Source organism: Ananas comosus, linkage group 4 (assembly GCF_001540865.1).
Source record: "Ananas comosus cultivar F153 linkage group 4, ASM154086v1, whole genome shotgun sequence".
In the NCBI taxonomy this organism is placed as follows: Eukaryota; Viridiplantae; Streptophyta; class Magnoliopsida; order Poales; family Bromeliaceae; genus Ananas; species Ananas comosus.
The window spans coordinates 4953972-4980319 of NC_033624.1; the positions used below are offsets into that span (position 1 = coordinate 4953972).

The 26348-nt window shown below is 36.4% G+C and overlaps 1 protein-coding gene across 2 annotated transcripts; it reads left to right on the top strand.

The window, feature by feature from the left end:
• LOC109708970 lies at positions 1 to 26348 on the top strand. 2 transcript variants are annotated; one of them, XM_020230958.1, is made up of 7 exons: positions 1 to 456; positions 20232 to 20372; positions 21327 to 21692; positions 23125 to 23370; positions 23944 to 24036; positions 25232 to 25432; positions 25986 to 26348. In XM_020230958.1, exons 1-7 carry the CDS (start codon positions 76 to 78, stop codon positions 26199 to 26201), a joined length of 1644 nt encoding a protein of 547 aa, XP_020086547.1. In that variant the 5' UTR covers positions 1 to 75; the 3' UTR covers positions 26202 to 26348. The 2 variants fall into 2 exon arrangements, with proteins under 2 accessions (XP_020086547.1, XP_020086548.1); XM_020230959.1 differs by lacking the exon at positions 1 to 456 and adding an exon at positions 19374 to 19812.

Consider the following 26348-nt stretch of genomic DNA (forward strand, 5'->3'; position numbering starts at 1 on the left):
AGAAGGAAAAATAAGAAAAGAAAACTCTAAAACCTCCATAATTATCTCTATGAATTATTAATCTTAACAAAAGCCATGAGCAACCTTCTTAAGATCCTCTCCTCCCCCTCTCTATTCCTTCTTCTTCTTCTTCTAATAATAGCCACTCCAACTATACTCCTCTACTCTTCTAATGATGGTGCATGGATCAGGAACATCCCCTTCCACACTGTTGGATTGGGAGGTGACCTCCTCCTCCTTTTCCGATGGCGGGCTCCGCGGCCGATGCTCGGTCGACCCGTCGAGCGCGTCGAAGACATCGTCCCCGTCTTCGTCGGGATGGCGCAGCTGCCGTCGTCGTCGGGCGCGGCGCCGCCCCTCGAGTGGAAGGGCGCTTGCTTCTACAAGAATAAGGCTTGGGTGGAGCTTCATAACAAGACCGGCTCTCCCTTTGGTGGCGCCACCCTCCATATAAAGGTAAAATTTTTTTGAAGTTTATCAATTATCACAATTACTAATCGTTACTCACTAAAAATTACAATAGTACACTTGATTCAGAATTAGTTCTAACACTTTCGCTCATGTGCATACGATGAACATGCATGATGCGAATCATGTCGCTTGCATTAATTAACTATAGTTAACCGAGCTAGCTCAAGTTCGTCTCCATTGCAAACACGCCCAGGAATATTTTTAACACTACCTCACCCGGGGCCTAGTTGAAGAGCAATCTCATAAAATTTAGTAGTAGTTGATTTGTGTGATGCATGAGATTGTATTATTATTCTTCATTTCCGAAGTTTCTAAAATATAATTCGTAGTAATCCTTATGTGCATGAGCAAATTCGGTATATGTTGTAAAAATTTGTCATTCTCCGAACTTGAAGGAGGCCATTTTTTTTTTTGAGAGAGAGTAGCACGCTACGTACCCATTTCATTCATTAGGAATATGAACTAAGCTATATTGGTGAGACAACCAGACTAGATGAAAAAAAGATAAATGATGGAGAAAAAGAGGCGAAGCAATGCTAAGTACAAGAAAAAGAGGTGAAAAAAAACACCGACAAAAGCAGAAAGCAGCCAACGTACTGACTGGGGCGTCTAGTATCTAGTAAGTCGTTCCACTGTCTAGTTAAGCTTTGCACCATCTCAAGAGATATTAATAGACACATATTATTGTTTTTGAAAACCAAATTATTTCTTATCCCCGGATCACCCACCAACAAGCCACTAATAGTTCCATCTGAGGGTTAGCATTCTTCTTCTGCCTTCCCCACACTATCCTAATGTCCTCGCCAACCTGGAGTCAGATGTTCAGCCGAGTGCCATCCAGAAGAGGAATTTGCTATAAATACACCTTGTAAAAAGGTAGTCCATACATAGTCTCTACATTATCCTTACATTATCCCCACAAAGTATACAAATCGGATCCCTTGTCCAACCCCTTTTGATGAGATTATCCATCCTGGGTGATCTTTTCTTTAAGGCAAGTCAAACAAGGATCTATACTTTCTTTGGAGTTTTAAGTTTCCAGATCCATTTTGACAAAACATCCCTAGTTCCTATCTATGAGAAATTTGTACACAGATTTAGCCGTGAAATTGTACCCTGTGGTCCAGCACCAGCAGATTTTATCTGGGCGATATACAGCTCTGATAAAGAAAAGCTTTTTCTTCAAATTCTTTATCTGTGCGCTAGATATATATTCGTCTCCTATTTCCAAAACCTCTCAAAACTTTTCTCTATCCCCGACCCCTACTAGCAAAGTAGTCATTAATACGCATCTCCTTTACCACTATTTTCTTGAAAATCTCCGAAAAAATTGTACTGAGAGATGCTAACTAATTGAAGCACATCTAAAAGGTTAACTAATTGAAGCTAATGTAGACTCTCCTATCAATCAACCAATTAAGCGCTTTAGTAGAATTGTACAACAATTATAATAACATGTTTTGGCATTCATGGTGCCTTCAACTTGAACTCGAACTAGTCAATAAAGCTAAAAGTATCAATTTTGGATGTATGAATATTTTATTTAGTATGTCTTAAAATTTATTCAAAAAATTTTGTACATGTGGTATACATGTTTAAATGCACGGACATCTTATTCAATATATTATTTTGATTTACTTATATTATTTTGATTTATTTAAAAAATTTGTACAATCGATTGAGAAGAAATGCATGTGATCAAATATTTAGAATAAGATGTCACATTCGAACTTATAAATCATTTTTAGAATAAGATAAATTACATTGTAGGTGAAATATTCTCTCCTACTAACCATGGATAGCAAGACTTTCAAAGAAACAAATATCAAACTCATTACTTATAATCATACTGGAAAATCCTCATATGGAATAAGTTATCATTCCGACATCCAAACATCGCAAGAGTGATCAAGTGTTTTAAAATTAGATAGTATATTCGACTTTCAAGTTATTTTTTCAAAATAAGATAAATTATCTAACGCCATTCTTTATACTAGTAGTAAATGGCTTGATAGTTGGTACCTGAGATTCTCAGATCGAAGCCTAGTTGCTTTACATTTTCTAGATAAGTTTATTTTTTCAAAAAATAATAAAACCGGTAGTGTTGCTACTTTTCTCTCCATAAAGAAAAGGGTAAATCATCTAGTATACGAAATATGTTGCCGTACCAAATCTTGAAAATCAAAACTTTTCAAGGAACAAAAATTAAACTTATTTTTCACAGCCACACTAAAAAGTTCTCGTACCTAATAAGTTATTTAACTTAATATTCTGGCGTCCATACATAAATCAAAATAATGCACAACCACTACAACAGAATTAGGTTATAGGGACATATGTTTGGTACACTTTTGAGTAAGTGTCCCATTTATGCTAAAACTTAAAAACACATCTACTAATGCCTAAATATAAAGCCCAATCCAACCAAAAATAAAAGATTACTCTACTCAACTCACCACACCCAGTCCATTTGGCCCGATTACAAACAGAAAAGAAAAAAAAAAAAGAAAAATCAATTACCATCTTTTCTTCTCTCTTCACTCAATCCACTGAAATTCTGGACGAAGAGCCTTTACTGTCGTCCTCCTCCGCCATCGCAGCCAATGAGATAGAGTTTCGGCGATTGCTAAATGCTTAAATAAGTGTTGGTAAATTAGCAGCACTCTTTTAGGTTATAGCGACACTCTTTAACTGTCACTATATACCTAGCGACCCCACATATAGCAACACTTTTTAAAAGTGTTGGTAATTTTAGCTAGCAGCACTTTTTTGACATGTACCTATATTTAAAAGTGTCGCTATAGACCGTTTTTGTTGTAGATTAAATAGAGATTTACGTTTGCCATTGTTAGGAATCTATGACTTACTCTGAAAACAGATTAGTTTTGATATCAATTTGTTATGACAAAAGTAAAAAAAAATCTAGTTTACAGGAGTAAAAATACCAAAAGAGAATCTAGAAAGATAGAAGAAAAATAGTGCACATAGATTTTTATATAGTTCGGCGACTTGCTTATATCCACGGGCGAAGACAAAATGGAGATTTTTATTATAATCAAACCGGAGTATAAACTATATCTCTTTCACAAACACTAACCCCAAAAATACAACCATGCTTTCTTTGATTAGCTTTGCACAATGCACAATGCTAGTGATTTATTCCAAAGGGGAGTAAATCTTACACCCTAGTCCCAAAAGCTTACACATCACTTTTTCCTCTATTAATAGTATATTTAGCTTTGCATAGTAAACAATGCTAGCTAGTGGTACATATATAGGGATGTTAACCGGTCGGATTGGGGGTGAATTTTTAAAAATTCGAATTCGAACCAGACTCCAAACCTGAAATCCAAACCCGAACTCGACAGATTTTAAAAAATTCATATCCAAACCCAAACCCAACCAAAAATCTGAAATCCCAACTCGAATCCAAAAATCCAAACCCGAAGCAATTATTTATCTTTTCAATATTTCAAAATATGCTTGTGCTATGTGTGGATTATTGAGTAACTCTTTCTATTGAAACTAATGCTGAAAAAAGAGTACATTGGGAAAGAGTACAAAGCCAAGTAAACCATTTTTCTTTGAGAAAAAAATAGCGTGCTACTTGTTTCATTCATTTGGCAAATAAATTTAGCTATATAGAGTGAGACAGTTAGGTCTCAGGAAAGAGAAAAACCAACTGAAAAAAAAGTCAAAATAAAGTAAAATGAAAAGAAAAGTAAAAGAAAAAAAGGAACAAAATATTCGTAAGCGTTATCCAGCTAGCTCTACAAAACTCAACCCACTCCTTTGCCAGCACTACTCTAATACGCTATGCAATTAAAATAGTATCAATAGATAGATTTCTGAAAATAATATTATTAATTTCTTTCACGCTAGATGATGCACCGCGTTACCACCACCAACATCTGTGTCTTTAGAACGTCCATCTAAGTACCAATCCCTTGCACACCAAGTAAACCTTATTAGGAGCACTAGACAGATGCTAAATTGAAGTTTTCAAATTTCTCGGATTTGTAAATCAATTAATTTCTCGTAGAAAATGCTTTGTCAAAAAGTCAAATACAATTAAATTTGGATTAAAAAATATTAAACTAAAATGTAATATAAGATTAGATAGTAAAATCGAAAAACAACATACTTCAAATAAAATATGTACATTTTTAACCTAGCGTTTCACGTTGCATCAATCTCAACTTGGTTATATCAAGCTTGATTTAAGTCATTTAATAGCTCTTTTGATATAAAGTTTAAACTAACTGCTTACATTAATAAATTTATGGTTATATGAATAGTATAAAATATAATGAATTAAATCTGTAAGGATAAATAAAACATTCAAAATTTGAAGCTAAAAAGTCATTAACTAGTTCAAATTAAATAAATTAAAAGGTTATATAGTTAAACTATAAAAATAAGTTCTACTCAATGCAATACAAAAGTTAATAACATAATATCCAAGGTCCTAGCAAACAGATTGGAAGGAGCCAAAAAAATGAAATTATCTTCTTATTGCAATCAGTGTTTCTAAAAGGGAGATTGTTAGTAGACTCTTTTGTTACGGCCTCCTGACTTAATTGACTCGAGTTGCAAAGAAGAGGTTGAGGGGATCGGGGAAAAGTGGACTTTGAGAAGGCGTATCATAAAGGCAGCTGGATTTCTTATTCAAGATTATGGACTGGTAGAACTTATGTGACAAATGGCGTGGATAGGTAGGTAGAATAATGCTTATGTATTGTCAAGGTTTCAGTGCCAGTAAATGGAGAGGAATGGTGGACCAAACAAAAAAAAAAGCATGTGACATGGAGATCTGTTATCCTCTTTTCCTTTTTCATTGGTGGTAGATTGCCTTGTAAGAATGACGGAAAAGGCAGAGATTTGATCTAATCAAGGAGATAAGGATCTATAAAAGATAGCCTGGTGTTGCTCATTCAATATGCGAATGATATAATATTTTCCTGCAAGGTTAAAAAGAAATGTATAAGAAGCCTCAAATTTACGTGAACTATATTTGTGTGGGTATCTAGGGTAAGGATTAACAAAGATAAGGTACAGTTGTTTTATATAGGAACAAGTGAAAATAATGCAAAGAAGCTAGAAAAAATCCTTGGTAATTTGAAGTTGCGGGTGGGGTGGTGTGTTCCCAACTAAGTTTGGGATTGCCGTTGTCTAGCGAGACTCTGAAGAAGGAGGTTTGGATAGGGATTATTAATAAAATACAAAGAAGAATTGACAAGTGTCAAGCAAAGTTACTCTCATGAGGCCTGGAGGGGAAGGGGAGTGATAGGTGGACGTTAGTGAATGCGATTCTCACCAACTTTGCACTTTATTTTTCATTTGTTTACAAGGCACCAAAAGGAGTAATCAGACAGTATAGAGGTGCTACAAAGGGCTTTTTTCAAAAAAATGATCCTATAAGATAGCTTGGAGGTGATGTGTAAGAGCAGGAAAGAAGAAAGACTAAGGATGAAAGATCTGGCTGTTATAAAATGGTGGTGGAGATTTCTCACCAAACTAGGAGTAAGCTCATTCAAGTTTTATAATATAAACGAAGAAAATCTCTGATGGAAGGGAAGTCCTTTACACCTCCCTCACAATGGTAGAAAAATGTACTAAAACTTATGTACGTCTTCAAATGCAGTGTGAGCTATACTCTCTGCAGGACGGTATATTGATTTTTTGGTTTGACATGTGGTGTGGTGAAACCTTGCTACACACCTTACTGTCCGACGTAAGCTAACTAAAGTTACTACTAAGAAATGTGTTAGATGTCTCGAATTTTAGAATCACAAGGTTTCCTAACCTTAATATGTTTTCTATTAAGTTAAGTTTAGATTATACTTATTCCATTTGCTCATTTCGGGCAAATGGCGGGCAGGTTCATTTAAGCGGTCATCTCTTATCCCATTTGCTTCTAAAGAGCAAATGGCGGATGACATTTGCTTAACACAAGGGAGGGAATCATTTTTTCCCCTTAGTACAGGGGGTTGTTCACCTTTGCTTTTGCAATTTAGCTAAAATGAAAAAAAAAAAAAAAACTCAAGACTATCGTAAAGGCGAAAAGAGGTCCCTGGTCAAGTCCAATGGCTCAATCTAGGTGATAGCAGCAAACGGTTTTTCTATGCCTCCATTCATGCTAGGAGAGTCCATCATACTATCTATTCTCTTAGAGACGGGGGATACTACACATCATCTTTTTTATATTAAAAAATTACAGAGACATTCTTCTTTCGCACTGGCTAACAATTTTTTGAGGAGGTATAAGAAAGATAGATTGATCTTGTGGGGATTATTTGGGAGGGCTATATCTCTAATTTATCCTTATTTAATTGAAACTATTCCTAGTCTTAATGGATTTGTATTACTAGTCGTATTAGGATTTAGCCACTATTATAAATATACCCTTGTCACGCCCCGGGGTCCCTTTTTAGTTTAAAGCATAGCGGAAAAGCGTCTGAATTTTTTTTTTTTTTTGAAAACCTGACCCCAGAGTATGCCAGATCCGCCACAAATACAGGGAATCCACTGTTCACACGGACAGAGTCTCCACTGTATTTGCACGGTGTCGCACAAGTACAAGAGTTCGAACATTGTACAACCACAATAGATGAACATACAAATGACCAACAGATATATATTCATACACCATTCACCACAGATCCACATTTATACATTCGATATTTTAAACATCAATCCACATCTATCAGTTAAAATATTTCCAACCACAGAAACAGGTTTTGAAATACTAAGATGCAAAATCCACAGAAAACTTTTTGAAAACTGTTCCCTACACAGGAACTTTTATCTTTTTAAAACGCTACCACGAGAGGTAGAAAACCTTTTATTTTACAAAATTCAGAAATCCTTTTATTTTAACGTAATGAAATACTGAACCACATAAACCAACTAAACTGCTACAACAACAGCATATAATTAGAGGTAGGTAGACTAAACCGAAATAACCTGAGGGTTCGGAAGCCTCTATTCGACCGCTACGTATGCTAGTCTCGACTCAACCCTACGCGCCGGCATACCTGAAAAATACGGTGGGGAGGTGGAGAACATGTAAACATGTCTCCAGCTCCCTAGTGTACGCAGCCGAAGAGGCGAGGAGTACTCCCCGATCAGGAAGAGCTATACAACAATACGGAGGTCAGTGCGGTAATACACTAGTCACAACAACAATAAACGAAAGAGATATGTTAAGATAATAGCACGATAACCGAACATACAGTGCGAATAAATGAAAGAAAGTAGAACTAGACGAATAACGGGCTACGCTACTGTAAAGCTGAAAGTCGAAGCATTACATGAATATCTAACTATAAGTAATGAAAACTATAAAGTAAGAACTGTAATATGCATGCAGCGACTGCTACTATAGACATATGCATCAACGTGCGATAAACTCAAACAGTACCCAATCTCGTGTCCTATGGTCCGAAGACCTCAGGCCCATGCCACCCTGCTCAACCTGTAACCTTTTGACCCTCGCAATGAAGCCCCTGGGTCAAAGCATAGTAGCTGACCCTCGCAATGAAGGCCCCTTGGGCTCAGAAGCATTACCTCGCCAAAAACTCCTGGGCTCACGGGTTAGGCATCCAGACCACTTTTTCGGAAAAGACACACCCTCTTGGCGTGGATCAGACGCTGGGTGTTCGTGAAATTGCGTACTGTGTGGCGATCAATATAGTTAATGCTCAATAAGATTGCCATCGGCAATAGCCGACCATATCCAGCCCACTCGGGCACAACCGACCGGTTAGGCCACAGACACTGTCAGGCTACGTTATGTGCAAGATAGAGACTGTAGCAACTCGATCGCGAATAGGTCATAAAGTAAAGGATATGAAACTCGGACCAATCATGTCACAAGTATAGATATGAGCTGACCAATCATGTCAGAAGGATATAGGATATGAATGCGACTAATTCATGTCACAGAATATAGATATGACTCGGACGATCATGTCACAGGATTATGAATATGAACTCGGCCAATCATTTCACAGATTATCATATGCTGATGAAATCTACTCTACTCGCCTACACAAGATACTAAACATGGAAACAACCGAATGTAGAGTAAATATGGATAAATTATGGGTGCAAGGCTCAAGTATGTATATGACACAGATAGTAGTAAAGGGCAAAGGTAAAGAAACACATCACGAACGTGCACCAGCTGTACCGACGTCGGATCGATAGTACCCACATTACAACTGTCGGGCCTGTCTCGGTGACTGCAAAGAAGACGTCAACGCGACTAAAGAGGTCCACTGGGGTTTAGAGTCTAAACCCAAGCTAAGAAAACCCTAAAAGCATACCCACAAACGAGTCCCACGGAGATGCGTTCCCAATACCATTACCGTAACTCGCCGGAAAGTCCCGAAAATCGCACCGGGTGCTCCGCCGGGACCCACTAACTATCCGAAAGGCACGACTCATCCACGATCATTCGCGTACCTCAAACACCTTATTTAAGTGTGACATGGCAACAAACACAAGATACACAACCAAACAACTATTGGTGGATAATTGTTGGGATCGGTTTCCTGTGAGAGTTCAATTCGACACGGAACCAAGACCGTCGCTCACCTCGTCATTCTGAACTGCTCGAGAATGACGCGAGTGATCCAGCCAACAAGCCTTAGCGATACACAAAAGCTCACGATTTTATGCGTCCGAAATAATTCCGAACTCGAACCCCGTTCGTCGGCGCATTTTCGCCGAAAACGCATCACGGAAAATAATTTTCGATCTTGGCATCGTGGAATCATCAGAGGTTCACCCCATAATATTCAGTGCTGCAAGGCATGCTCAGCATTCGCAACATACTATAAATGTTTCATAAGGCCTCCCGAATTACCGAATCCATTATTTCATGCGATTTCGGCAGCTTTTATGGTCGCTCCACGCAAATAGGAGTCAATAAGCCAAACCGGTAGACACCTACAGACAGGTTCGCGCATGCCGCGAGGCGTGCTCACCTTTCGGAGCATTCCGGCCACTGTGGGAGGGCGCGCGACGAGCGCGCGAATTCAGTGAACTGCGCGCACAGCATGAAAAAATCTCTTATCTCGCTAGACCAGGGGTCTCACTGACCCCAAATTGACGTGAGGCACTGTGATCAGTATGACTGAAGGATTCACGGCTCCTTCCGGAGGCATCTGAACAGCCTCGGTCCCGGAAACAGCTCATCCAAACAAAAAAACTATCGCAAAAGGCTCAATCAAGCTTACGGAGCTAGGCCGAGGGCTCGGGGTGGCCGGCGGGACCGGAGCGGGCATGCGGCGGCCAGGGCGGTGGCGGAGGTCCCAGGGTGGCCGGAGCTGGCGTAAGCACGGCGACGGCGGATGGGCGCGGACGACGCCCAATGATGGCCCCTAGGCTCCAAACCCGAAGAGACCAACGGTTCGCTCGCCGACGGGAGCGTCGGCGGCGGCGGCTGCGACGACGGTGGAGCGAGTGCGGTCGACCATCCGGGACCTGTGCTCACGCGTTCGCGGCGGAGACGCGGCTAGGGCGGCGGTGCTGGAGACAAACCGAGCCCACACGGTTCAGGCACCGTGGCTGCCAAGAAGGTGAGCGGCGGGCCATGGCGGCGGCCAGAGGAAGTTGGAGGGACGGCGGACGTCGCGAGTGTGAGGACGGTCGCACCCGCGACGGTGGCGACGGCGATGTAGGAGGCGCTGCGGGCTCAAAGCTCCGGCCGCCACCAGGCTGGCGGGGTGTCGCAGAGAGCGAAGGCGCGGCCGCGACCTCGCGTGGCGCCGTCGCGATGACGCGCGGGAGGTTCGCCGGAGGATTCGGGGGTGCGGTGGCCCGATCTGGAGTGGCAGCGGCGCGCGGGGCCAGAGCCCACCGGGCTCGTCCTGGCTAAACGGGGTAGCAACCGATCTACCAGGCGGCACCGCGGCACGCATGGCGCGCGGCGGCGGGATGAATGCTGGAGAAGGTTCTCGGCTGGAGGGTGGAGTCCGCGACGTGGGATGGTGACCCCCCGAGCTCAAGACCAACGAATGATGTGGCTAGGTGGAGATGATGGTAGAGGAGAGGCCGATCCAGGTTTCCGGCGGCCTGGAAGCTCGCCGGCGGCCGGACTGCGCGCACATGCTAGGGCATGGACCTGCAGATGGCGTTAGGCACAGCTGGGAGACAGGGTCTGGCCAGATCTAAGGTTTCGTGCATAGAAACCCTAGATGCACATTGTATACTAAGTGCAATTTTGCACAAAAGTCCACCGAAGCTTGGTATTTCTTACCCAGTCCTGTTCATAGTGGACATCGCCGCTTATTACACACTCCACAAATCGATCTCGCGCAATACGGTAACATAAAATATTACGACTTTTGCGAATTTCCCGATTTTCCACTCTCGACCCCTTAGCGAACTTCATGCAATATCCGGCAATCCGTTCATCGGATTTCCGAACGGATTGCACCATCGCGTTCAGCACGACGAAGGCAATGAAACTACGATTTCGTTTCATCCGATTTACTTGCCGATTTGCGACCAAACCCATCTGCTCTCCAACTAATCCACAAATTACACATAGACCTATGTATAAACCCTAAAACCTATAATTCAAATTCAAATTTGAATTCCCTACCACCAGTAGGTACCAGAAACAACTCTCACCTAACCCCAGGTCACAAACGTAGAGCACGAGGAGTCTCATTATGCAAGAACAGCAAAGAGCGAAAACCCTCTTTTCGATAAAACCCCTTTTTCTTGAAAACCGTACCTCAGATCTGAAATCCGTCAGTGCCATTGGTTCCAGAATAGCTGAACTGATCAAAACGAGCTATTGGATCGCTATGAACGGAGTCCGATACGCGCCAGAAGCCTACTTCACGCATTGGCCTCTCCGAAAAACCGGAGTTACTATTTACTTAAGTGAAATTTAAAAGATCGCGTAACTTCTCCATTTGAGCTCATTTTCTCCTGAAACTTGACGAGTGCTTATGTAATTAAATTACACATATAAACATCGTCAACAGAGAGTTTAGTTGCACTGTAAAAATCTCAGTCCTTACAACCCTTTATTCTATTAACTTGGTGTGGCAATGAGAAAAAGTGTGGGTGTATTTTTGAAATTAGGGTTTTGCGAGAGATGTATATTTTGTACACCGCTTTGATTATAATAGAAGTTTATGCTCCGTCTTCGCTTGTGGATGTAAGCTAGTGGCCAAACCACATAAATATTATGACTTTATTTTTCTTCTTTCTTTCTCAGAACTCTTTGGTATTTTTGCACCCGACAAACTAGATCTTTTCCACTTTTACTCTAACAAACTGGTATCAGAACCGGATAGTTTGTTTGTGTGTTTAAGACATCGACGAAGTTGGAGATTGAGAGTTTGATCACTCCAGCAGTTTTACTCTACGACAAGTTGTCGTTCTGATGTAACAGAGGTTACAAAAGTTGTTATTGGAGATGAGAAGATAGACACTTTAGAGAACACTGCAGATTTGCTCATTAAGTTTTTTTTGGCGATCAAGTTCAAGTATTCCGTAAACTTGGATCGCATGTGCAGTAGCATTTCAGTAGCTTTTTTGGGGTCTTGGTGGAAAAGATAGAGAATTCAAGCCAATGTGCAGATTGTTAGATATCTCGAATTCTGGAACCACAAGGTTCTCGAATTCTAGAACCACAAGGTTTCCAAACCCTATTTTGTTTTGATTATTCTATTAAGTTTAGATTATGCCTTATCTAATTGAGATTATTCCTAGTCTTAGTGGATTTATATTCTTAATCGTATCAGAATTTAGTCACTATTATAAATATATTCTTTATTCCATTAATTTGGTACGGTAATGATAGAGAGTATGGATGTATTTTCGGGATTAGCTTCGCCCAGTGGATGTAGACCAATGACCGAACTACGTAATTTTCTTCTCTCTTTCTCGGATCTCTTTTGCATTTTTGCACCCGACAAACTAGATTTTTTCTGCTTTTATTCTAACAAAAATGTTATGCTGGTAATGGATGAACATGGAGAAAGATTTTAAGGGGGCGAGGATTGACTCAAAGGAGCATGGCAGGTGATTCAGGAACTCAAACTTAAGCTCGCGAATGACAGAATCGTAAATAGACCAGACGAGATTTTATGGTGCTGAAATATAGAGCACAAGTTTTCTATTACATCTGTGTAGATGATGCTTCGTAATGGGGGTGTTAGAGATGTTTTGTCACTTAAGATCTGGAGGTTGAAAATAGGATTGAGACCTTTACATGGGTAGTTTTCAAGAAAAGAACCCCCATAGTAGGCAATTTACTTAAGAGGATTGAATGGGGTGTGTGCTAGCAAATTTATATTTGTAATGGTGCTTGAAGAACAACAAGAATTTAAGATTAATCAAGATATCGATGTTCTAATTTTCTAGGAGAAGCAAATAGAAAGGGAAAAATCCTCAAATTATCTGAAAAACTTGCGCACTCTCGCGGCAATTTAGTGGGTGATCTGGCTGGAAAGCACTAGCATGATTTATAGGAAGCCTAGTTCAGACTCATTGATAGTCGTCTCGATGGATCAGAAGTCTTGTAAAACAATAGGGTAAATTTTGCTATCCTTGAGTGGCGCTCCTTTTTTATCTTATGCTTTTTTTTCGTCTTTGTTTACTCTTTTCTTTTCTGATCTTTTTTGTTTTTGTCTTTTTTCTTGGTTTTCGTCGGAAGCCTATTTGCCTCACTTCTACGGCTAAGTTTTTTTTTTTCCAATGAATAAATAGAGTAGCATGCTATCTTTGAAAAAAAAGAAAAAAAAAGAAAAGCTAGTTAATTAAAGCGAATTCTATATATTTTTACCATAAAAGTAACTTCTACACCAAAATAATTAGTAGGCCTTGAGCATACTTTAGTTTACACTTAAGGGCGTTCTTGGTTTCTCGAAAAATATTTCAAAAAATAATCATCTGATTGGACAATTATTTTTTAATCAGTTTTAATCTTAGAAAGGATAATTTTTTTTTGAAAATATATATTTTTTTTCAATTTTATGAAAAACAAATTTTTTATTTTTCAAACTATTAATCTAAAAAAAGTAAAAAAAAAAGTATTTTTCATAAATTATTTTAAAAATAATTTTTTTGCACTTTTCTAAAAAATAGTTAAAAATTTTCACCTTGACCTCCTGAAACAGTTTCTACCTACCACCAACAACTTAATTAATATATCTCCACATGAGTTACTACCAACCTTGTGGAGTAATTAAATGTGAGCCTTTATATTTAAATGGACACTAATAATAATTTATTTGCCGGGCCAACTTTATAAATCGGCTACGTACCTTTTCCCTGCTCTTTGTTCTTGCATCATCGTCTCCTAGCAAATGAACAAACACATAATTAATTTTGTTTCAAAAATAAATACTTCGATTCTTTTTTGAGTTGATAATTCCCAACCAACCATCGTTCCATCCTGTCCACGAAAAAGTCAAAAAATGTGACGATCACGTGGCGTGATGTGGTCCAAGCATTTTTTTGGAGATCCTAAGCCTTTTTTGTTGTCTACAGAATAATATTTGGGCTGCAGAAAAATTTTAGCTGGAAAACAATGGTATGCTGTTCGTGTCGTTTATTTTTTAAAATATTATCTATAATAGAAATAGTGTATAATGATATTTTTAAATATTAGTGTAAATAAAAAAAATATTATTGGCTAAATTATCAACATTTTTAAAAAGTGTTGCTGTATATGAGGTCGCAAGGTATACAGTAATAATTTAAGAGTGTCAGTGTAACCTAAGAAGAATGCTGTTAATTTACCAATGACTATTTAAGCATTTAGCAACCGCTGGAATCCTACCTCGTCGGCTGTGACGGCGGAGGAGGAGGAGAGCGAGGGGTTCTTCGTTTAGAGTTTCAGTGGATTAAGTGAGAGGAGAAGGGGAGATAGTGATTGGTTTTTTTTTTTTTTTTTCCTTTTCTGTTTGTAATCGGGCTGAATGGACTGGGTGGGGTAGGTTGAGTAGAGTAACCTTTTATTTTTGGTTGGATTGAATTTTATATTTAAACCTTAGTAGATTTTTTTAAAAAAATTTAATATAAATGAGACACTTACACAAAAGTATCCTAAAAATATGTCTCTAAAATCTAATTCTGCTGTAGTGAATTAAATTTAGCTAGAAATATAAAATAATTAGATTTTGAATTTAAAATCTCGAATATCAATTATTAAGCTTTTTACCACTTACGATAAGAACGATCAGTAATAATATTTACACAAATAAAAATGTCACATAACTCAGCAAGTACAGTAGCAACCCATGAATCCATGATACAACAACATGTCTCTGGCATTTCCCTTCACATGTTCACACCACTCATGATTCTCTGGTATTTATGTCCAACTACTACCCTTTCAAAATTGGCCCACAAAATTTAAGACCTTTGTCATGAACCACTGTCTTATAGCAGTGGTGGGAGCCTCTTGTTGGGATTGTAGGACCACAGGTTGAAACTAGGGCTGGCAAACGAGCGAGCCGGCTCGCGTTCGACTCGTGTTCGGCTCGATATTCGGCTCGCTCGAGCTCGACTTGAAATTAAATAAGCCGAGCTTGAACAAAATAAAAGGCTCGAAATTCATTTCAAGCCGAACTTGAATATTACTCGGCTCGTTCGAATTAGGCTCGAAAAGCTCGAAAAGCTCGAAAAAATATATATATATATATATATATATATAATTATGCTACTATACTATCAATAGTACCGAGCCCTTGGTACTATTAAGTTTTCGGCCGTTGGATGAAAAGATGTGCGGTTAGGATGATAGTGGTCCCCTAGGATTGAGTGGGTGGTTGTTTTAATAGTATAATCTAACGGATGGAAATGATCAAAGGGTAGATCTAACGGTAGAAAAATCAATAGTACCAAGGGCTTGGTACTATCGATAGTATAGTAGCCGGACTCATTATTTACAATCAACANACATTTCTTATAATTATTTTGTATTTTGAACTATTGGACATGTTGCATCAAATTGTAGGTAATGTTCTAAAAAAATTAAACTATTGATTATATAATGTCGAGAATTTCAATCGGCTCGTTTAGAGCTCGAGCTCAGCTCGACTCGAAATTAGGCTCGCTCGAGCTCGGCTCGAATTAATTTCAAGCCGAGCTTGAGCCTAGATTTAGGCTCGAAATTAATTTCAAGCCGAATTTGAGCTGACATAAGCTCGCTCGAGCTCGGCTCGTTTCCACCCCTAGTTGAAACCCTACAATCGATACATTTTTCTGGGCGCTTTGGTACAACCTACATGTTAGCTATTTATTCTGGGCTAAAATAGATACATTTTCCTGCCTCTTGATAATAAGTTCAAAAGATTAATAAGTTAAATTAGGCTAGCTCAATAAATTAAATAAGATTGCGGTTCATGATAAATCTAACGACAAAAAATTCAGCAATAGATTTAACGCTCAGGTGGATTGAGTCAAATCAAAATCCGTGAGCGTTGTAACTGAGCTCTTAAGTGCGATAAATGTGTTATTCCTATCAACAAGTACTTTCGGGATAACTGGTTAGCACTTAAAATTCAGAAGTGGTATCAGAGCTAATGGCGCAAGTGTGGGGGACTGTTGGCTATTTGTTATTGGCTAAAATAAGTCCAGTTTTCTAGAAAACTAATAAGTTGAGTGGGACTATAGTCTACGATAAAAACATTACGACAAGAATAAACCTAATATCCAAGTGAATTGAGTCAGGTCAAAATCCACGCGCGCTGTAGCTGGACCCTTAAATGCGATGGATGTGTCATTTCTATCATCACGTATTTTTAGAATAGTTGATTAATACTTTCAATCCACACTACAAACATCTTTAAATGGACATATAAATGCCGCCAACTTAGTTATTATCTTCAACACCAAATAATTAATAAAGGGCCTAGGTTCGAAAATCACATGTAAACCTAAATAAGAGCGTGACAGGTGCCTGTAAGCTGCTTCAAAGAAGAAACAAAAGGAAAACTATTAAGCAGTACTATTTGTCCTCGAACGATTTCTAAAATTAAAATTGTTGGTATGTTAGTTTTGCACACATTTTTTAATTTTACCACAAAATTTTGTAGAGCTCAAAAATCGATATACACTATTTATGCCTAGTTTAAATTTGATTAGACTAGTTTAAATTTAAATAAAGAATAATTTGCTCTATTATAACATATATTGGAATGTATCATATCAGATTTGGCTATATAGGTTACTTTAGTTTATTATATATATATTTTTTACACAATATTAATAAAAATCATACAAAGTATATGTTTATAGCTAACTTTAGTTTATTATTTATTATTGAACATAGTGTTTATTAGAATCATAAAATCAATGCCCATTGTGTAGTTTTAGTTTAGATTATATTGCATTACTTAGGTTTAATCAGAAAATAATTTGATTTAGCTTCAGATAGATTTAGATTTAGAATATATCAGATTAAATTAATTATAAAGCATAATTTATTTTAAAATTAATGCCCCGTGCATGTGTAGTTTTAGTTTAATTTAATTTTGTGTTAAATATACTAAAATATTATATTATTGCATTAGATTACATCTCACTTTAGTGTTATTTTTTTAGTAAATTATACTGGATATGATTTTTAATGTTTTATAATAATGACTCTATATTGGATTTGATCACCAATTGACAAAAATCTGAATATGGGAATATTACTTTCATATACGTAACCTATATTTATAAATGAAACTAAATTACGAGATTGAAGCAACATAAAGTGTTTTATACATATTCCTTTTTTTTAAGAGAGAGAAATAAAACATACTATCTGTTTCACTTATTTTTTAAAAAATAAATTTAACTGAAAATATAAAGTAATTAATCTTCAAATTTAAAATCTCAAATACCGAGCACATGTTTATACCTTTTTTTAGAATAATAATATTTTAATCACCATTCAGAAAGCTGAATAGCAAAATTAGCACGACTCTTTTTAAAAATATGGTTGATAAGAGAGTAAGAATGGCAAAATTATCTTACAAAAAAGTAGACCATATCAGTAAGGATTAAGGAACAATCCAAAGAATATTCTAAACTCGAGTAAACTGCACCATCAGTCCCCCAACTTTCGATTGCATTTTTTTTGGTCCTCAAACATTTAATTTCGATATTAAAAGTGGTAAATTCTTAAAAAGATTTCATTTTAGTCCTTATATTTATTTACCACGGTAGTAAACTATATATTCATGCAATATATATATATATATATATATATATATATATATATTTATATATTTATTTATTTATTTATCGATCTTTCATTCCATTACATATTTCAACTCTATTGTTTATTGAGTAATATTTATTTTTCTATTTAGAAGTTGGACAACTAAATTAAAAGTATTGGCTACATAAATAATCAGCAAAATTTGTGGCGTTAAAAATTTAAAGACTTAAATAGAATGCTCTCGCGAGTTTAGGATTTTAAATATCGAAATTGAAAAACTGGGTTTCCAAATGAAATTTAGTTACATTTCAGGGACTAGTGGCACAATTTACCCTTCTACATTCCTAAAGGGCTCTAGCAAGTCATTGAAATTGCAAGTTAGTAGGTGTACTAATTTTTGCATCTTAATACCGAAAAATAAACAAGAAAAATCTCAAGAATAAATAAATACTAGTGGAGTGTGAAATAGTTGTAAAAAAATAAGTAAACTTCTTTTTAACACAGAGTATCTTAACAAGATTAATAATTTTAATATATGATTTGACAAGTTTAGATCAAAGTAATTTTATTGATGATTTTATTTTTAAAGTTTAGGAGAAACCTCAATTAGACTCCTTGGGGTTTAATGCATGTTTAATTTGTTGACATGTAGTTTAAAAAATATTGATTGGCCAAATCTGGCATTAATTATGATAGCAAAGTAATAAAATAGTAAAAAATATATAAATTTATCTCAGCTATTACTGATTTTTATGTGACTATTTGGCTTTTAAAATTTTTCATTTTACGTGCTAATCCTTTAACTGATTTGGTTTGAGCCCGTTAATAATCGATTAACTTCAAAATTTAAATACATTATTTATTTTTACGAGTTTAATTAATATATTTTATATAATTAACGTAACTATAAATATATTTAAAGTTAACAATTAACTTAAATTTTGTATGAAAAGAGCCATCATATTATCCAAATCAAAAAAATCAAAGATTAAATACTAAAATGAAAATTTTAAAAGATTCAATAATCAAATAAAACTAATATATAGTTCAGATATGTTTTGTGTAATTTTACCTAAAGTACAATCAACTAGAATTTTATAATCATGTGACTTATAAATTATAATAATATTTTAAAAATAAAACCTAAAAAGAAAATAATGTAATAACATCTTTCAAATAGTAGAATTATTTTCTAAATTTTACAAATATATTTTAGATAAAATTAAATCTTTCATGTAATTGATAATAGATAATAGGTGTTTGGGGGAAAAGAAAAAAGAAAACTCCAGTTAAAACAAAAACCAATAAATAATAAATATCTCCAAGAGCTAAGATTCTCTTGACTTGTGATGATGTATAAAAATATATATTATATTTAGAAAAAACTTCAAAATCCTACTAATGTGATTTCACACTATTTCACCGGTTTTATTTTTCTTTCTTTATTATCCCCTTCACTTTATGTTTTTTGTTATATCAGCGACAAAGTTAAAAACTAAAAAATACTAAAGTAAATATTCGATAAATCATAAATAGAATATCTGATTTTTTTTGTATATAATTTAATAAAAAATTGACAGAAAAGAAAAAAAAATTTACGTCATACTAAATTGATATACTTTAAATTATAAAATACTAAAGTGAGAACATACGAAACTATAGGGGTGGTATTTTAAGTTTTCCCTTATATGTTATATACACATACACAATATGTTGCTTCTTATCTCCCATCTCTTCCCCGCCCCAAAAAGACTAAATTCAACTTCGTCTTCTTCCTCCTCTTCTCCTCTCCCATGAATTGTTAATCCATGAGGCCTCTCCCTCTCAAACTCCTCTCTCTCCTCTCTCTCCTCCTCTTCCTCCTCGTCCTCGTCTCTTATCCCTCGCCTCTCGCCCTAATTCGCTCCTCCGCGCCTCCCAAACTGCCCTTCCGCTCCTCCGACCTCCTCCCGCTCCTTCCATGGCGCCTCGCGCGGCCGATCCTCGGATCCCTCCGCAGCGCCATCGACCTCCTCCCCGCCTTCGTCGGCGCCGCCTCCTCCCCCGGCGACTCCGTCGAGTGGAAGGGCGCGTGCTTCTACGAGAACAGGGCGTGGTTGGAGTACCACAACGAGAGCGGATCCCCATTCGGGGGCGGCACACTCCATATCAAGGTTAGGTTGGGGATTTGGGTAGTTTTGCATTGTGGGTCTAGGCAAAACCCCACCTTTTGGAGTTCTTTTTTAAAAGATTATTGATTCAAATTTGGACCTCTTTAGGGTTTTGAGTGATTTAATTTGGTAACTAATTGGATTATTAGATTTTTCTAGCATAAAATAGGGTAAGGAGAGCTAATAATGTGTTTCTTTTTGACTTTCTCTAATTTCTGTAGTAGTGAGCATGCATAAACAATTATTCTGTCCCTGTTTGTAAGATAGAATGGAAATGAGGATGTATTCCGTGGAGAAATGAGGCTTATTGACAATTTGAGTTCTACTTAGTTATGCAACCGAAATGCTTTTGTTGTTGTTCAGTTGACCATACATAAATATTGCTTCAATCAATAATGTGGTAATTTTTCTTATTTATGCAGACAAGCAATGCTCATAGTTGGACATGCATGGATCTTTATGTCTTTGCAACTCCGTACCGCGTGACATGGGATTACTACTTTCTGTCGCGAGAACATACCCTTGATTTCAAAGAGTGGGAGGGGGAAGCTGAGTATGAATATGTAAGTTGCTAGAGTAATTCTTATGGATTAGCTTAGCCAAGGATTTAAGTGCCCATAAATCACGGGCCGTATCTACCGTGCCGTATCGTGCCGACAAGATATTGGCATAATATAGCCCCTGTGCCGGTGGCACAGCTCAAAACGCTCTATTCTTTGAATTAGTAAGTAATTTTCTCAATAAAGTTCAAAAGTTTTGATAAAAATACATAATAAACAGTTAGAATATTTTGTTGCTAAAGAAAATAAATATTTTATGCTATTATGTGTCGGCATACATGAATTTTTGTGACCGGCACGCATCGGCACGGTGCATGCTTGGCTCGGCCCAACACGCACCGTGCCGTACTATGTGTCGACAAGTTTTCAGCATGACCCTATGCTACGGCATTTAAATCCTTGAGCTTAGCTGCTTCGAAGGTAGTAAGGACTAGCCTCCAGAAATGAGCTTTGGGGCCCTACAAGTAGGACTCTAATCGGAAGGTTCTGCTTTTACTATAGCAAGAAACTGCTGGGGAGAGTTTGAAAAAGCAATTAGTGCTTCTTCGAACAACTATACTCGAGCAACACTTCGGAAGAAGCTTCAGCCAATTCATACAGGCACTAGAATGCATTCCATTTGATGTCTGCTTATGTATTGCATTTTCTCTATTCGCAGAGTGAAAGGCGTATCTACCTAGGCCTTGTTTGGCCCAAATGTAGCTCCCTCGAAGAACAAGTAGATTTTTTTTAATAATTAAAATCTCTTTTAGAGTTTCCTGCTGCAGTGGAACTTCTGCTTTTGGGCTCTAAAAGATTGTTTTACTATAGCAAAATTTACAATATATATGTTGGCCTAACGCCTTGTTTTTGAAGCTTCTACTCGCTAGAGTGGAGTTGTTCAAGAAGCCATGTTAAACAGGCTCTAAGATGCATGGTTCTCGTTAAATATGCTCCTCTTTTTCATTTCAATATCAGGTAAAACATAATGGAGTATCGATCTTCCTCATGCCATCTGGGATGATCGGCACCCTACGTGCTCTGGTGGACATTTTCCCTTTGTTTACAAATACTCAATGGGGTGAAAATAAGAATCTTGCTTTCCTTAAAAAACATATGGGGGCGACATTTGAGGAAAGACCGCAACCATGGGTTTCAGAGATAAATGCCGACGATCTTCACTCTGGGGACTTTTTAGCTCTATCGAAAATTCGTGGGCGGTGGGGTGGTTTTGAAACCCTAGAGAAGTGGGTCACTGGAGCTTATGCTGGGCACACTGCTGTTTGCCTTAGGGATGCTGAAGGAAAGCTTTGGGTCGCAGAGTCTGGCCATGAGAATGAGAAGGTTAGATATTGTCATATATGCAGTTAACTATATATTTTTTTTAATGTATGTTTTAGCAATATGCATATTTAATTTCTGTTTTCTGGTTCTATTATCTTCTAACCTCTTTAAATTGTATGCTGATCAACCAACATACTCTTTTTTGGTGATGGAGAAGTTCTTGAAATTCGAGTATTTTTATCATGGTAGAGGAATGGACTGTAGAAGAATTTCCAAGATTGATGAATATGCTATGTAGAAGTACTTGTTTGTGGCCGTTATATGTATTGATCTTAAGTGACAAATTTCTTGTAATTTTATTTTTATATGTACAACTAGCCCACTTAAGCTAGTATGCTAATCTCTTTTATGAAACTAATCTAGTTTAGATACACGTTGATTGTGTAATTTCATCAATTGTTGCCATTTCTTGAACTTATTCATGATAGCAAGTTATTCAAGCCGACTGCTCTATTTGGACTTATCAATACTATTATACTGTGCCTACAAAGGAAAAGATGTGCTGTATTAGAAGCGGCGATATCACGTAATATTGGAATTAACAGTATTGATTATGATTTAATGATGCCTGAACATCCAATGCTTGAAGCTACATGCTTCAGTTATGTGATAATGTCTTGTTAGGGTTTTTTAATATATATCGTGTCTATTCAAATATTATGCATTAAAAGTGAATTTAATAGAAAACTTAAGTTGCGGAGTCATCTGATTCATGGGGAAATGTGTTTTATAATGGAAAGTTTTTGAAGGGGCATTATTTTAATATAAAATCATTCTAGAGTACAGTGCATGCATCCGCATATGCACTTGCATATGTGACTGTGGTCACTTGACTGCTCTGCAGCAACTACATCCGCATATAGCGCAGGTGCTATATAATGAATATGTATATAAGATGCATCTTGTACTGCATTTTAAGTAAATATAAGTAGATTTAGCGTGATATGACTATTATTAGGTGTTCAAACACTATTTAAATCAATATAAATAAAATTTTGGATTTATGTTGATTATTGTATATTTTATACTTGGAATATTCTTCTTAAATAAATTATTTGAAACTTTGACATGTATGTCAGAATGTTAGACAATCTACTTAAGAAAGTTATCAAGATATGTAAATTTTGTTTATTCTTTTTATTATTCCATGTTTTCTTTTTGTTTATCAGATATTCTACCATTTTCATCATATTCATTTTATTTATTATATCATCTTTACATGAATTACACGTTCACTCGCATATATATCTTCCTGCCATAGATGTGCAATGCGATAAGAAAATAAGACTTTGAATGGTACATAGGAATTTTAGATTTTGCAGCGATATATAAGTGGAAGAATTGCACGGGTGCATATGTAAATATCTCTATCTTGTTATGTATGTTAGTTATTCTGGTGATAGGAATCCTAAATTATGCTATACTTTTGCAGGGAGAAGATGTTATTGCAATTCTGCCTTGGGAGGAGTGGTGGGACTTTGAGGTGAACAAAGATGACTCAAACCCTCATATCGCGTTGCTTCCTCTGCATCCTGATATGCGGGCCAAATTCAACGAAACTGCCGCTTGGGAGTATGCAAATAGCATGTCAGGGTTGCCTTACGGCTATCATAATATGATCTTTAGTTGGATTGATACCATAAGTGGGAACTACCCACCACCCTTAGATGCACATGTGGTATGATGTTATCTTCTATACCTTTCTTTTGTTTCATTGCTTACATTTGAAGCTATGTTCTTGAATCTTAAAATGTACTGCCTGCTTCTGTTGCTTGGCTCCTTTAGTAGCTTTTCTACTTTGACAAGTAGAAGTGAGATGTTTGGCAAACAGAAACTTTGAGGCTTTTGCTACGCTTGGAAGATGACTTAACTTTCAAAGCAGAGGCTCCAATGGAACTTTTGCTTCTGTCGTACTGGAAGTTGTCAGGGGGATTTTAATGAAGCTGTTGGTGCTTCTCCAAATAGATCTACTCAAATAGTACTTTTAAAGAATCTCTAGTTGTGCCAAACAGACCCTATATGTTATATCTTCTGAGGTTGAAATTCTCAATCTTTTCCTGTTGTTAATAACCCTTTGATTTCTACAAATCATTAAATTGAAATTTCTAATCAATTGACATTGCTGATAAAATAAATTTGAAGTTCTTGTTTGGAAATATTTTCATTTCTTTTAGAGTTCTCAGGATAAGAGTACTACTATTATAATTATATCAAATAATATGTTATTTATAGTTCTCATTGTGTGGTTTAGGTTGCCTCTTTTATGACCATGTGGACTAAGCTCCAGCCAGCTTATGCTGGTAATATGTGGAATGAAGCCCTGAACAAACGACTTGGAACTGAGGTTTGACTGTTTCTATTTGCAGTTTATTTTCTGTTTAAAGAATCTCTAGCAAAGTGCATGTTGCACATAAATATAGGACCAAAATTTTATTTTGGAAAACATAAGTTATGTTGAAAGGACCCATGATATATAAAGTAAAGCTGCAATAAAATATTCATTACAAGCAAATATAGCTAGAAAATTCATGATTTTGGTATTCAAATTTTTGTTATATTAAATAGCTCTATTAATTGTCAGTCATCAATATTTTCAATTTTATTTTTAAAAAGTGATTAAACTATTTAATTCGCTTTAATCATTGATGAATTTGATAAAATCCCTAATTTATTTGATTAAAATTTTATTCATTAAAGAAAAAATCCCCAAAGTTAAGGAAGTGCCAAGAAAAGAGAAAAAGTTTGAAGGGGCAGTTTTAAAATCACCTATACGGGTTCTCCATATGTTTTTACCTAAATCATACCAACTTAGTTCCTAATTCTAAATTCTAAATAAAGAACTCCACAAATAAGATATGAAGTGTATCTTCTCAAGTCCAGCAGTATTTGGTTATACATAAAAGAGGTCCTACTATATGTTTTCTTACTGATAATGGATCATTTTATAACACTAACAGAGTCCTACATTTTGATATGACATGATGATTACCTTTTTGAAATTCATAATTGAAGTCTGCTTTTGTAATTTTCTAGAATGAAACGGGTTATAATAATATTAGTTTATATAACCTACTCTTTTTTCTGTTTGGTGGAACTTGTACATTATGTCTTTTTTGAGGAAAATTTTGATAATACGGTTTATTTTATAATGGTAGCGGAGGTCTATTTTGTTACAAAATTTGTATTAGCGACCATACCTACTCTTTTTTCTGTCTGGTGGAACTTGTACATTGTCTTTTTTGAGGAAAATTTTGATAATACGGTTTATTTTATAATGGAAGTGGAGGTCTATTTTATAATGGCAGTGGAGGTCTATTTTGCTACAAAATTTGTATTAGCGACCATATCCGATAACCTAGACATTTTTGTTTTACTTGAAGTAGAGAATGCCAATTTCAGAACTACTACCGAGTATTTCTGTACTTTGATTTCTATATCATAAGATCTTTCATACTTGTTTCACCGTTAGTCTACTGATTATAACACCATGCACTGAATATGCTGTAATTTTAAGATTTGTCTAAATGAATATCTTGCAGGGTCTTGATCTAGCTGAAATCATGGTTGAATCAGAAAAGCAAGGGATATCATTTGAGAAGTTGCTGACTATCCCTGAACAGGATGATTGGGTTTACATCGATGGAAAATCGACATCTTGTGTCGTGTTCATTCTTGGAATGTACAAGGAGGCTGGACTTTTTGAACCATATTCCAGTTCCATACAAGTCAGTGAATTCACTGTAAGTTAACAAATTCCCTTCTTACTTTTTTTCTAATTTTGACATCTAATATATGTATGGCTACAGTTGATCCTTTTATGATGGACGATAAATTTTGAATTTGCCCTTGAATGTTGTAATTACTTTGTCTGATCTAATTTATGCAACCATTTCCTGAACAGTGGGACAAATTTGAGTCTAGTTATGTTATTTTTTAGATATATTAATCTACTTTTAATTGAATATGTATTTTATTTTATTTTGTAAAATTTTAAATGGATTTTGTAATAATTTTATTTGTTGTTCGAACAGTCGAAAATTAAGATTGTGACTTGATACCATTTCCTTATGGTTTATCAATGACTTATTATCTAGATGCATTATGGACGTAGGGTACAATGCCCTCTACTTATATTGTGATTTCGTCTCTAAACTTTTTCCTCGAACACTAATGTATCTTATGTGATTTTATTCGGAATTGGTATGTTTCTTTCAAGATCTTCTATGGCTGTGATTATTTGTGAACGTGCTCTAGTTTGATGTTAGATCCTTGACATGTTTGATCCTTTTGCAGATAAAAGATGCATACTCTCTCAACTTTTTCGAAGACAACACAACCCGCTTGCCTGAATGGTGCAACAAAGACGATACTGTGAAGCTCCCCTTTTGTCAAATTAAGGGAAGGTATCGGATGGAATTTCCAGACTACAATATAATGCAGCCATACCCTCACATGAATGAAAAGTGCCCCTCCCTACCGCCAAATTATGTGAGATCTAACTATTGCTGAAACTGCTACTCTTCGGAAACCTATCTACTACTTTCTTAGTAAAATTGCAGGGACCTCCCTACAAATATTGTGAATCTCATTTTGCCTCCTGAAATATCAATATCAACTCATATTACCTCCTTATATTACAATATGTCATTTCAGCGT

Excerpts from the sequence above, each read along its gene's own strand:
- LOC109708970 (XM_020230958.1), top strand. The coding sequence starts at position 76 with ATGAGCAACCTTCTTAAGATCCTCTCCTCCCCCTCTCTATTCCTTCTT. Across the intron at positions 457-20,231 it reads GCGCCACCCTCCATATAAAG|ACAAGCAATGCTCATAGTTG; the intron begins GTAAAATTTTTT and ends TTATTTATGCAG. Across the intron at positions 24,037-25,231 it reads ACAAACGACTTGGAACTGAG|GGTCTTGATCTAGCTGAAAT; the intron begins GTTTGACTGTTT and ends AATATCTTGCAG.